The sequence below is a fragment of the Falco rusticolus genome, chromosome 1 (assembly GCF_015220075.1).
Source record: "Falco rusticolus isolate bFalRus1 chromosome 1, bFalRus1.pri, whole genome shotgun sequence".
NCBI classification, from domain to species: Eukaryota; Metazoa; Chordata; class Aves; order Falconiformes; family Falconidae; genus Falco; species Falco rusticolus.
The window spans coordinates 76969667-76982745 of NC_051187.1; the positions used below are offsets into that span (position 1 = coordinate 76969667).

General features: G+C 37.6%; 1 protein-coding gene across 1 annotated transcript in view; it reads left to right on the plus strand.

Moving 5' to 3' along the window:
- The window catches only part of SORCS2 (sortilin related VPS10 domain containing receptor 2), a 579315-nt gene that overhangs the window by 483070 nt on the left and 83166 nt on the right, over positions 1–13079 (plus strand). The window contains 1 exon segment of the mRNA XM_037385456.1: positions 8144–8323. Coding sequence (XP_037241353.1) covers positions 8144–8323 — 180 coding nt within the window.

Here is a 13079-nt window from a genome sequence, read left to right on the forward strand (position 1 = left end):
CATATCTCAAGGCCTCCTTACTTCTAAATCAAAGGCTGCTAAAAGCAGCTTCCAGCCCAACTTTACATGCACTGAGTTTCTAGGCTCCAGCTCCGCAGTGCCACTTAGATCACCTTTTTGTAACACATCATAGCTCTGTTTATGTACAGAGAGCAGAGCCGCTGGGGGCCACCTAATGAACAGAATTCAGATTATTTTTTTTTTAGCTTTTTCTCCATGCTGTTGAGAGATTTACATTTTTTTCAGTAGCATGTTTGACGTTGACTACATTGAATCGCACAGCTGTCTCCTTCATTTGACAGAAGTCAAGTGCCAGCTGCTGCTAGGCAGGGTGGTACCAAAGGTAGGTGAGACCATATTAAAGGCTGCTGTATGCTCCCCAAATTAGAAGAGGAAATCTGGAGCTTCTGTTTTTAAGACAAATTGGGGTTTTTACTGTATTCCATTTTTCCAAGGTTGCTGGTTCTCCGCTGCTAAAACTAGATCAGAAGTTAATAGCGTGTAGGAAGGGAATATCAAAATCATGCCAAGAGAAGCAGCGTTGGTGTTGACTTGGCTGGTTAGGCATGCAGGAGTGTTCCAGGGAGACCCAGGGAGATCCAGCAATCTGCCTTGGGCTGTTTTCAGCCTCAAGCAGGGTTTTAGCTGCCAGGGTTGGGAGAGCAGGTCTGCCCAGGGGCACAGGCTGCAGCCCCATCCAAAGGATCATCACACTTGTATTACACAAAAGTTCTTGCAGTTCTGTTTGCCCTTTTCTAGAGAAGTGTGGTGTGGAGAAGGAGGAGTACGTTGAGGTCTGGTCCTTATTCAGCATTTGGAGTCATGCTCTAATGTGACTAAAATAAAGGAACTAGTTCATTATGAGAGTTTAAGCAAAAAAATTAGCAAAATTGCTGACCAAACCAAAAAGTCTGCTACAAATCACAGTAGTTTTACTGTTGCAATTTGGAATCATTCATTTATTCTGAGTCCCCTTTCCACCTCTGGTAAACAAACTGCATTGATAACGATCTCCTTTTATGAACTGATACAAGACATTCATTGATTCTACATTTGTTCATGAACGATACAAAATCTTAATAATGTGAGATCTTTATTATCTGTTATATGCTACTGCAATTCAGAAAGTTTATTTCTGAAAAGATCTGGTGTGGAAAAAGCTTGTTTCATCTATTTTGATCTCTGTATGTCTTTTCAATCTTTGAAATAGGCAATAACATAAAAATTTTCAGGTAACCAAGATACAAAAGGGTACAGGGAAAAAAATAAACAAAAATAAAAGAAGAAAAATATCACATTACCTTAAAAATAAGCCTTTAATGTATTCATGGTAATATGACTCTCCTATACACGCCTTTTATCAACTCTATATATTCTTTTTATTTGATTATCACCTAGTGCCCTTCTGAGGGTCTCGAAACAGGCCCACCTCTTCCTTGCCTCACTCTGAGATATGCATCACTGTTTTAACCACAAGTTTTCTTTCAAACAGCCCTGTATCATTCAACAATAGATATAACACTGTGAGGAGTAAAATATTTGGGGCAGTTTTACTCTTTCTCCCTAAACAGCCATCAATCTTTTGAAGCATATATTCCCTTCTCTACCAAGCTCCCTCTTACCACAACTTTTTCAAGGATTCCTTAAATGGGTCCATCATTAACAACAGAAATGGCAGGAAAGATTCCTGCAGCTCCTTTGTCAGCAATGTTCTCTTGAGGCTGTGGCTGCATGACGGTTGAATTATGAAGTATTGAGGCTCTAAGAGCTCATTTACCAAGACTCTTAGTCTCCCAAGAACTGTTTCTTCACTGGGCTAGTCCCTTTCACCACCTCTGCCATCTGCCGCCCTGGGAGGCTTTGGCTGTGGTTGCTCCTCTGTGCCAGGCAGAAGAGCAGTTTTCAGCTGCAGCAGGACTACTTATCCATTCTTCTGAAAGTCCGTTGGAATGGCTGTTGAACAGAGAATAAAGGGGGGCAAAATAGAAATGCGGGTAGCAGTGGCATTTGATGCAGAAGTATTCTTTTCCTGGGCAGTATCACGGCAATAGCCAATGGACCTGAGCTGTAGCAGCAGTCTGGCTCCCTGATCATACAGATAGGTGGATACAAGGAATTGTTCTTTTCTTCACAGTGTAACTTGTTATTGATTTCCCTCTTTGCACTGTTTTACTCGGCCAGGCAAGGAAGATTAGGAAGATTATCTTTGGGATATGTTCCATCCAGTCACCTTCATTGTTCTTAAGAGATTACAGGGGTATAAATGTGGTGCATCTGGAGGTCAAGGCTGAGGCTATGCAGTCTTGAGTGTTTACATCTGTTGCGTTTCTAATAATTTACTTCTCCTCGTTCTCTGTTTAATTTTTCACTTGCTTCAGGCTAATGTATTGCCCAACCACAACATTAAAAGATTGCAAAGGGGAAAAATTCTGACATTAGACTGAAAATTGTAAGATTTCAAAACCCAGAATCTTGATATTATACTTTGTTTGCCTTACTGACTAAAGCACAACAGCCCTGCCTGTGTACTATTATGCTGGTTATGCTGAACCTTGCCTACAGTGTTTTCACTTAATGATATTTCCTATGTCATCAGCACATTTTACTACACAAAGGAGCACTGGCTTGCAGTACAATTCTTGTCATCTTTTATGTCCTTCTGTCTTCAGGGTGCAATTGTGTTTATTTGTGTCATAGGGTTTCTTATCACAGTTAGTATAGTAAGCCATACTGAGCATTTCTTGAATATAAATTTCTATAAAGTATTAGCAGATTTATAGGCTGATGAGTTGCTAAATGTAGATGCTATGGGACTGTATACAATGAAAACAAAGCATTTTTCTTCCCTTCCTCCTCTAAAAATCTTTCTTTCCACACTCCTATACTTTGCTCCCCAAAACCCCAACTCTTCTAATATAATGCTTTTGGACTTCTTGACTGATTTATTTTTGATTTGGTGTTAGTTCAGCCTTCTGTGAAAACAGACGCAACTGCATTAAAAGCAGATCAGTTGGGGAAAATCTGACTGATCGTGTTAGTGAACTAAGTTAAAAGTAAAGAAATAATTCTCAAGTGGTGTCGATGTTTTTAAGAAGTAACATTTGATCATTACTCTGTACTTGCTGGAAGAGTTCTTGGGTGCTTGTTCTCCATGTCATGGCTGAACAGGCACAGTTCTTTCAGTGTCACGTGCACACCCTCAGACTCATTTATTTTGTTTAACAGACCATGTCTGTCCATGCGATAGGAAGTTTCTCTGAAGTGGTGCTCATCTTTTGGCACAATTTGGCCTTTTATACATGTCTAATTATTTCTAGTATCACTTTGAAACCCTCTTTGTGTTTATTTGAACAATTATGGTCTCTGCTGCTGATCTAAGGTACAAACAGCAGCTTACAAGTCCCTGAGAGAGCAGGAGTGGTATGACCTGTCACTGGATGCCTTGTTTAATCATACCAGGTTTTAATACACAGGCTTTGATCACGTTCAGGATTCATTTAGCATTTTTGTAGAAAAGTAACTCCAATTCAACAGATTTCGAGCTGCCTTTAATTCTAATGTCATGATCAAGTTAAAATACTTATTTGTCTAGGTTTTTTTTGGTTTCTTTAGCATAGTTAAGAATTTATAGCTCTTGAATTAAAAAAAAAACAACACAAAACCAAAACAAAATAAATCCTGCCCCCCTCAAAAAAAAAACACACCAAAAAACAACCCCAACCCAAAACCACCCCCCCTCCCCCAAAGAAAAAAAATCCTGTCTCTTTAATGGTATTTCTATTTGTATGTGTAACATTTCAAATAATCTCAATAAGGTGTGTTTTTATTTTCGCCTATTTTCACAGGATTCTACACAACAAACATGGAAAAGATCTTGGGAGGTCCTTTTCCAAAGCATGGTCATCTGCCTAAACCAGTCCTGACAGATATTTGTCTAACTGCTCTTATCAACTCCCAAGGATGAAGATTACTTTCCCTCCCTAAGCATTTTATCCTCAGTGTGTATAAACAGGCACTACTATAGAAAGATATTCTGATGTCTATCCTAAATCTCCATAGCTGCATTTTATACACAGTATTTAATTCCAAGTAGACTTAGAAGACATTTTATTCTGTTTTCCTTGGGTGGCTGTTTACATTATTTGAAGGCTGTTTTCTGTCTGCTCTCATCCACCCATAGGGAAATGACTTTGTGGACTTGATTGCATAGTAGATTTTAGAGCACTTTGCAGGCTTCTTTGGTTGCATCGATAAGGTAGATCTATCCCTGACCCTGAGTTGGTCCACTGTCTTGGATCTATGAGCACTTTCACAGATTTTTTAGTGATGAACATACAGACATCTGTACCTAGTGTGGTGTAACAGTACCCAGTAAAGAGGAGGATGAAGGGAAAGTTGTGACAAAGGAATTCACAGAATATAGTGCACAAGGAGCACCTTGGGAAACAGAGCAGCAACATCTCATGGGGGTTTAGAGGTTACATAAGGAATTTTGAACAATACAGCTAGTAGCATCTCAGAACTGTACAAAAGCTTACAACCTAAGAAGATGAGATAAAGTAAATGCAGAATACTGGTAATGGGGAACCACAGTCTGTTGCTGATACAATTTGCCTTGGTAAGCTTTAGAAAAACAAAGGAAAAAGAAAAATGGTGAAAGCATGTATGCTTGTATCAGCAAGACATGGGACAGAGCAGACATGGCGGACTGGACAGAGCAAAAGTGAAGTATCGGAGATGAGGGAAAGAATGTCCATGGAGGAATGGGCATGCCACAGAGGAAGCAACAAGGTTGCTACAGCAAATCTGGAAAAAGATTCTGCCTTGGGACACCTGAAAGTGCATGGACTTTCTCATTTGGGCATGGAAATGAAAGTAAAGCACAACAGCTCAAATACTGAATGTATATTAAAAAGCATGGAGACAAACAAAAATCTGAGTAGTGACAGTAAGGAATATTCCAAAGCCTGAAGATCTCTTCTATCAGCAAAGAGATCTTTGTAAATGATTTTGAATAAATCATGTGTGAATGGCATAATTACAGAAAAAAATTAGATGAACAGTGGGACTTTGAGTTGCCTGCAGAATGTGGAGAGAGAAAGCAGGAGATCCAGCAAGAAGGCAATTGCAGTAATCCAAGCATGAAATCATCAAAGAATAAATGCTTTCCTTATAGGATGTGCTGAGATTACAGCCTAAGGTAGTATCTGTGGCCATGAATTAGATAAAGCAATAAAAACTTGCATTACCTCCATCAAGATATGTATTCTTTCTCAGATGTCCCTACTAGTTAACTCTTTAGTGACAGTAAATTCTGCCTAGCAATATTTGCTGACATCGCATCTTCACGTGCTTGTCATCTGTTGAGCAGTGCGTAGCTGGGCTGAAGGTCTGGATTTACACAGTAAAGACCCAGCCTCTGTATTTGTCAGTCAATTTCTTCTTCCTCTTTAAAGTTTCACCTTTCCAGGATAGGAATAGTACAAAAGTGACATGACAGTTTAGCTTTGTTTCAGCTAGTCTGGTCATCCAGAATTAGCTAGGTTTTCAGCAGTCTGTGGTCATCCAGGATTTTGAAAGAAAAATTTAAAAATTGGGCATGAAATTGCAGTTTTCCTTACTTTGCCTATTAATTTTCCCAGACCATTAGATCATGACTGTCTGGGCAGAAAGTCTTGTGCAGGATTATTGCAAGGTAGTATAACTGAAGGACTGGTTTGTTTCCTGAGGGAAAAGAAATCACTGTGAAAGGAAAATAGTGGTAAAGCCAAACTGGAAATCTGAAGGTGTAAATTCTGAGTGAAAGGAACAAAGTTCAGGGCAGCAGAAGGGCAGTTTCACTTGCTAAAACCAGGATCTGTTAGGTTCTTGACTCAAAAAAAAACCCAAAAACAAACCCTTGGCATCCAGCAGTCTGAGTGTACAAACCTCTTTCTTGGTAACAATCACTGCCAAGACAAAAGTAAACTCTCTTTTGTTGCAGTAAAATTCTGCAGTCCAACCCCTCTTTCTTCCACCTCATTCCTCCAGTCTGCCTGAAATGTATCCTCCTGTCCTGCACCACGTTTTGGTTCTTTATGTGTTGCTTCTGCTGGCTCAGCAGCTCCTACCTGACCCTGAAATACAAGAACCACAACTGTACCCATCTTCCCAGTTCTCACCTCTGCCACCACAGGCCACCTGTGCAACCTTTACCACTCCACCAGCACCTGGGGCAAGGAAACTGCCTTGCCTATATTCACTGGAATTTTGCAGTTGTTTGCGGCATTGTTTAAATGTTTTATTATAATAATATAGATTATAACTTTGCTGAAAGCTCCTGGCATCACAGGAGAGGAAGGATTTTCTTGAGGTTTTCACATGAGAAAAAGAATAATTTATTTATTCCTTCTTTTGACTCTCTGCTTCACTTCCATCCTTACTTATTGGATAATCAAGGGAGCTTTTCTTACACTGCAAAAGAAGAGAAGAGGTGAATTTAGTATTGGAATTGTAATGTGGGCTACCCTGCCTCACATTGCCCTGGTGTAAGGCAGGAAGTGAAGCATGGTGTACATTTAAAAGTCTCTTTAAAGAAGCTGTTGGGATCAGTTGCTGTGTTTTTCTGGCATTTGTGCCAGACAATCTGCTTCTGAGTAATTTTTGAGTACAATAAGAAAGAGAACTATTCATGGGATTCTAAACAAAAATCTACTTCAGTAAATAGTTCAACATGAACATCTTTGAAAATACCATTGAGGAATCACTGATAGGAAACAAGTTCTTTTGTGTTGAGGTGTGTCACATATGTAAAAATACTTTAAATTTAATGAAATGACTAGTTATTTAAAAAGCATCTTTTGTTCATATAACAAAATCTTTCAATTGTATTATTTTATTTATATTCATGTCTCTTTTAATCTAAATACCTTAATCACATAATGCATGTTGCCTAAAGTGTGACTGCCATACTTTGTCAAGCATTCAGTGTTTCTCTGTTACTCACATTTTCTTCAGTCTCAACTGGATTTTTACAGAATTTTATTTTTTTATTAGAGCTCTATGAAGTTGTTTTCTTGATATTTTGTTATATTTTTTTAAAGCCAATTTTCCCCAAATTCATATTATCTTGACATTTAGGTATCTTTATTTAATATTCACTCCATTGCCATATTTTTTTCCAGTAATAAGGTGACCAGAACTGGATACATTATCCCAGTTAAGTACCAAGGTCATAAAGAGTTTACAAGTCTTCAGTTTCCGTAACTAGATGTCATTTCATAACTTGTCCCAACATCTGCCTTTATGATGCCCTATTGCAAACTCATGTCCTTCTTTTTTTTTTTTTCTTTCTGTTTTCTAAGCTTAGTTCAGTGTTGCTACTTCCTGATTTGTTTCTCTTCCTGATTTGTTTCTTCTGTTTAATATTACAATTACATTGTTTTCCCTAGCTGTGCATTTTTTGTCTGAAAAGTCTGGAGTGAAGAAGTGGAGAAAACTGACAGCAAGCTGTTGCAATATCCATGCCTGAAATTCTTGACAAATGAATGCAGAATGTGGACTTCCATGTTATTACTGTTGAATATTTAAGCGGATATGCCTACATAGATAGATAAATTAGCGTTATGTACTAAAATTTATATGAGCTGTGTGCATGATGTGTACTATGTCCTTTGTGTAACTGCTGTCAATGATATCTAATACTCTTTGTGCTGTGTTACGTGAACAAAGTATTTCTTAATTCCCTAGGTACCTGGGGATTATTTTTCAGATTACCTTTGTTTTTTCATTACTTAAGTTTTGTCAGTGTTTCGTTGATCTTATCCAGATCTTGGAAAACCATTTCCTATTTTTTTCTTTTACTTATTTTCCCCTTCTTTTCAAAAAGTCATTTCCCATAGAAGTCAAGGCAGATCACAGCTTTTGCACAGTCATGATTTTGGTCTTCACTAAACTGGTTTGCAGTCTGATAATCTGTAGCCAAAAGGCACTAACACCCCCTTAGAGCAGTGGGATACAGCATGTTGATTAGTATTATTTTGAGAGATTGCTGTTAATGAACTTTCAGATGCATTCCCCCCTCCCAGCTATTAAACTGTCCTAGCTAACTTACTGAATGTAAAACAGAAATTATTGGAAAATTTTGTATTTTGTTTTTCTACAGGATTTACAGATAATCAGTACAGATGAAAACCAGGTGTTTGTAGCTGTCCAGGAGTGGTACCAGACAGACACGTACAACCTGTACCAGTCTGACCCACAAGGTGTTTACTACTCTATCCTGCTGGAGAATGTCCGGAGCACGAAGCAGCCAGAAGAGAACGTCCTGATAGATATTCTGGAGGTAGGTCTTTATCTCTTCCAGTGTGTGTAGTCTGTGTGGAGTTGTTTCTTTGTTTGGTTGTTTGTTTGTGGTTTTTTAATTATTATTATGAACATAATTAATTTTACATTAATATATTTTCACATTTATCTTTAACATAAAAAGACGAGGGTTTTGTTCTTATTGATAGTTCACCATTACTACTTACATGTTTTCTTCTTGCCCTGCTAATGTACTGTGCACTCTAAGAACTGGATTCTTGTTATGGTGTTCCATGGAACTGCAAACCAAATCTGGCTGAGGGGTTTTTTTTAAGATATTGAAAAACAAAGTTGGCAGCACAATTTATTATTGAAGTAAGAAGTTATGCAGCTGCCTACATACAGCTTTTTTCTTCTAGGTGACTCAGTGATACACCTCCTGACTTAGAGCAGGACATCTTTTAGACAGTAGGGTCTTAAACAGTAATCCTGCAAGCCTTGCTCTGGGTTGTGTTAGCTCTGACAAGTAAGGAACCAACAAAATTAGATATTGGACAGCAAATCCACTTGCTTTCAGGAGGTATTTTGTGCCAACACTATTTTCTAAGAGACAAACTGTCCTGTAAACAAATCTTATCTTGGATTTTAACACCAGTGCACTTGGCAAAATAAAATACAAGAATATGGTCTTTTGGAAGAGTAGCACAAACTGTTATCAATTCTGTTCCCATTGATGAAGACATTTAAATGTAATAAGGTGTCTGTTTGCTCTGGTTCTGTTCTTTCTTGTAGCACGTAGGACTGGCTATTACCAGAATATTAAACTAAGGGACCTCTGGTCTGACCCTGTTTGGCCACTGTTGCACTCTCATCTGCCTGGTGTTAGTTTTTTTTTAAAAATAATAATAAAAAAAAATATCGTCGAGTGCACCAGACTTCTTTGGAAAAGGTTTGTAGTAATTCTGGATACAAGTTGTACATTTACAGAGCTGTTATAATGGCTATAAATAGACTCTCAATGGGGGAAAACGATAGCAGTTTTTTCCCCCCTTATATCCTCCATCTTTGTTTAGCTTTTTCTTTCCAAATGGCTGTAGTAAAACAAAAATGTCTATCATTACCAATTATTATTTTATAGTCTCTATGTTTGTAGAAACGAGGCTTCCTAATGAGTGAAGCTATACATTGTGTGTAGCCACATTCCCACAGGGTGATGTATTGGGAGCATTAATTTGCAGCTCTTTGCTCCTGGTCACTTGTGCAGGATGCAAAGCTAAAAGGGAGTCAGGTGTAATCTCTACTCCCTGTGTCACCTGTAGTGCATAATTTCAGACATGTTGTACAGAAATTCCACCCCTGGCTGTCCTTTTCTCTACAAAAGTTATTTAGTTAATTCAGTTTCAGTAATGATTTCAGAATTTCACAAGGTTACTGAGGGCATATTTGATAATGTGCGTGAGAGAGAGAGAGAGAGATCCTAGATTATTGTGTGTGCTGGATTAATTTGTAGGGTTGCATTTTAAATAAAATGTGCATATGATAGAGTAATTGAAAGGCAATACACATGGAGCCATACAGTTTAATTTTTTAGAGCTGTTTTTTGGAATAGAGTTGCGTTATAGGAGAACACTCTTGCTTGCTTACAATAAGAAACGCTACAGCTTCCAGATACTTTGTATGATAAATAATTAGTGTTCATCATCTTAACTAGAATGTGATCAAGTACTCATATGTACAAACGATGTATGGGTTATTTACACAGTACAAAATAACTAATAAATATAACATGTCCTTGAGGATGGACATTTTTTTTGTCTTGTCTGGCTTTTGTCTCTGGGCATTTTAATGCAAATATCCCATGCTGAGAAGAGAAATCCTCAGTGCAACAGAGGCAGCCTCAATGCTTGACACTTTCTTTTTCCACCAGTGCATAGTTCTCCTTAAAATTTGCACTTTTCATCTTTGTTATCTTCTGCTGACCTCACTTCATCTTTTGCTTGTACATCTGCTATAAAATCTTTTATGAGTTTCTACCTGTCTGCATTCATTATCTTTTATATGTTTTATCTTTATTTGCACTGTGGGTTTTTTTTCATGCTGTGTGTGTGAAAGGGGAGCAATTCCCAAATTATTGCTCAAAGAAGGAAAGAAAAAGAAAGGTGAATTATGAACTGACTGTCCAAAAGGAGCATGTCCTTGAAATTGTATCAAGTGCTGCCAGTGTGAACCAGTCTCAAATATGAGATAGGCATATTTGCAAAATGGATGTGTTAACGTACTACTTCTAGATTGGATCTTGTTGTGGCTGCTCTTATAAATAAGAGCTACACAAGTTGCACTATACATTCTTCATGCTTTTTTTCCCAAACAACAAATCATATATATTTACATTTTAATCACAAACTTGTATTCTATAACAATATTTTTTGTATATCAGTAACTGCTGCTAATAAACACTGTGGTGCCATGTGAAGAGCACTTCTTGCCACCAATAAGTTTAGCATATTGTTTGGCCTTAAAATTGGGAATGTAACAATGCAGCAATTAATGTGTCACAGAATACATAGTCATAGGAGAAAACCTGTTTAGAACATGGATTTATAAGTTACAATGTGCTTTTCTAAGAGTCCTGGGGAACAACTAACCCCTGAACTGTTTTGGAAAATAGGTGCTCTAAGAACTAATCCAGAAATCCAAAGAAAATCAAAGGAAAGATACTTCTGATTTTCCATGTGTTTGTCTATCTTGGGACTGTTCATCAGAGTAACTGAACACTCCACAATGTTGAAATGTCTTCTTTTCCATAGCACCTTATTATTAAAATGAGTCTTCCCTTCTTGGTAGAAAGATACAAATCTGCCAATATTAGATTAGGGAACTGAGTCAAGGAGTAGAAAGTTCAGAAGAAATTGGGTGCCTCAGCATCACAGTTGAAATCCAGAAGGTAGATTTGACGTACAGGATTAACAGAATTTACAGAAAGAAAGAGTCAGATGCATATTTACATAGGTCACAGGACAAAAAAAAAATAGAAAATTATACAGAAGGGGTGGGGGGATTTAAAGGTGTCATTTTTTTACACACCATAATTTTATATTACTTATTATTTTTTAGGGTAATGCACCACTCCTAACATCATACTTCTGAACTTGTTCAGAAGACAGATGCCTGAAACTTATTTCAAGCAGGGTTTATGCCTTTCGTTCAAAACACAGCTGCTGGAGTGCTGGTCATCTTGTATCTGTTAGAGCAGCAGTAAGAGAAGTTAACTGACACACTGGAATAATTTTTATCACAACCTTTTTGTGTCTGATAGATTCAAACATGTATGCCCCATATTCTAGAAAGGAGAAGTTACTCTAGCATTTTGTCAGGTTAGAGTTCGGACTGGGAATGGATAAAAATTGTAGCCTGACTCCCGCTGAATGATTAAATATTAATTAAACAAGAATGAGAGAAAAAAGAGAGAGGAAACAAAAATATTCATGAAGCAGCACTGTTTGCCATCCACAAATTAAGAGGGAAAGCTCAGTTGTAGTCCCTGATATGTTACTTGTTTAAATATTTAATAATATGTTCACTGGAAGAAAGACAGGCACAGAAATTGAACCTCAAGTCTGCCTTCCCATGTAAATTTTGAACGTGCAGGCTTTTCAGTCATATTCATGCCTGTGCCATCTCTAGGAGGTAGAATATGTAATAAAGCCCCAGGAAGATGAAAGTGCTTTGAAAGTAAAGAAAGCAGGTTCCTCATCTCTTCCCTGCCCTTCGTTTTCTCACCTGCATTGCAAAATAGTTGACTTTTTATATTATGTTTGACTTGGAGGTGAATCTGGGCATCCAGCATCCTGGATAAGTAAGTAACCACACATATGGGGTTTAAGAAGAAGCTCATGAGATAGTGGAGTGTTAAAATGTCTATACAGAATGCAGTTATCTAAACAAATATATTTTCAAGTTCTAGGCTCTTACCATAACCAGCAGAACATTCCTATTCTGTAGATTTGGGTGAATTCCTTAGAAAAAAGGCGTATATTTATAAACAATAGGTATCAAATCTGTAGTCTGCTGGAAGGGGTGCCTTCTCTTCACCTTAAATGCAGATTTTTGTTAAACGAATGTCAATGGGAGTTGATAACTGGTAGTTGGCGGGGGGTGGGGGGGTGGGAAGGAAACAGTAAGTAATTCAAATACAAAATAAATAGTAAGTCCAGGAATTATTCATATCAGCAAGAGGCAAATATTCCTGATTATGCAAAGAGCTGGCTATCTTGTGCATTTAGTTGTAATGAATGCTTCAGTTTTGTTAAATGTCAGCACATTAGCAGATTAGAGAGCTGTACTATGCTGGAAATGGTATATGAGTTGATATACATTGTCAAGACTTTTTCAAAAATTCAAGAAGCCTCATAAATAATCGCAAGGGAAACAGGAGCACTCTTAAAGAGACCTTCAGATTTATCTCATGCCATTGGGTGGAATAATAACACCTAACATGAAAGTTAGGACTAGAACTAAACATAATAAGGTGCAATTGCAATCATATTGCTTCTAAAAGTTTTCCTTGTTAATGTTGACACTCTGAGTTGTAATAATTCTCTAACACAGGTTATTTTGAAATAAAATTACTAAAGTTGCCCAAGAGGAGAGAGAGTCTCTAATTTTTTTTTTTTCCTTTTTCCCCAGAGGTTAAACAGGTGAAGGGAGGCTAATTGTGTGGAGGTAGACTGAGTATGGAAGCATTTCAGAGGCTTGATAGGTTGATTCAGCCTTCACTGTTTCTTCCCCCAATTATC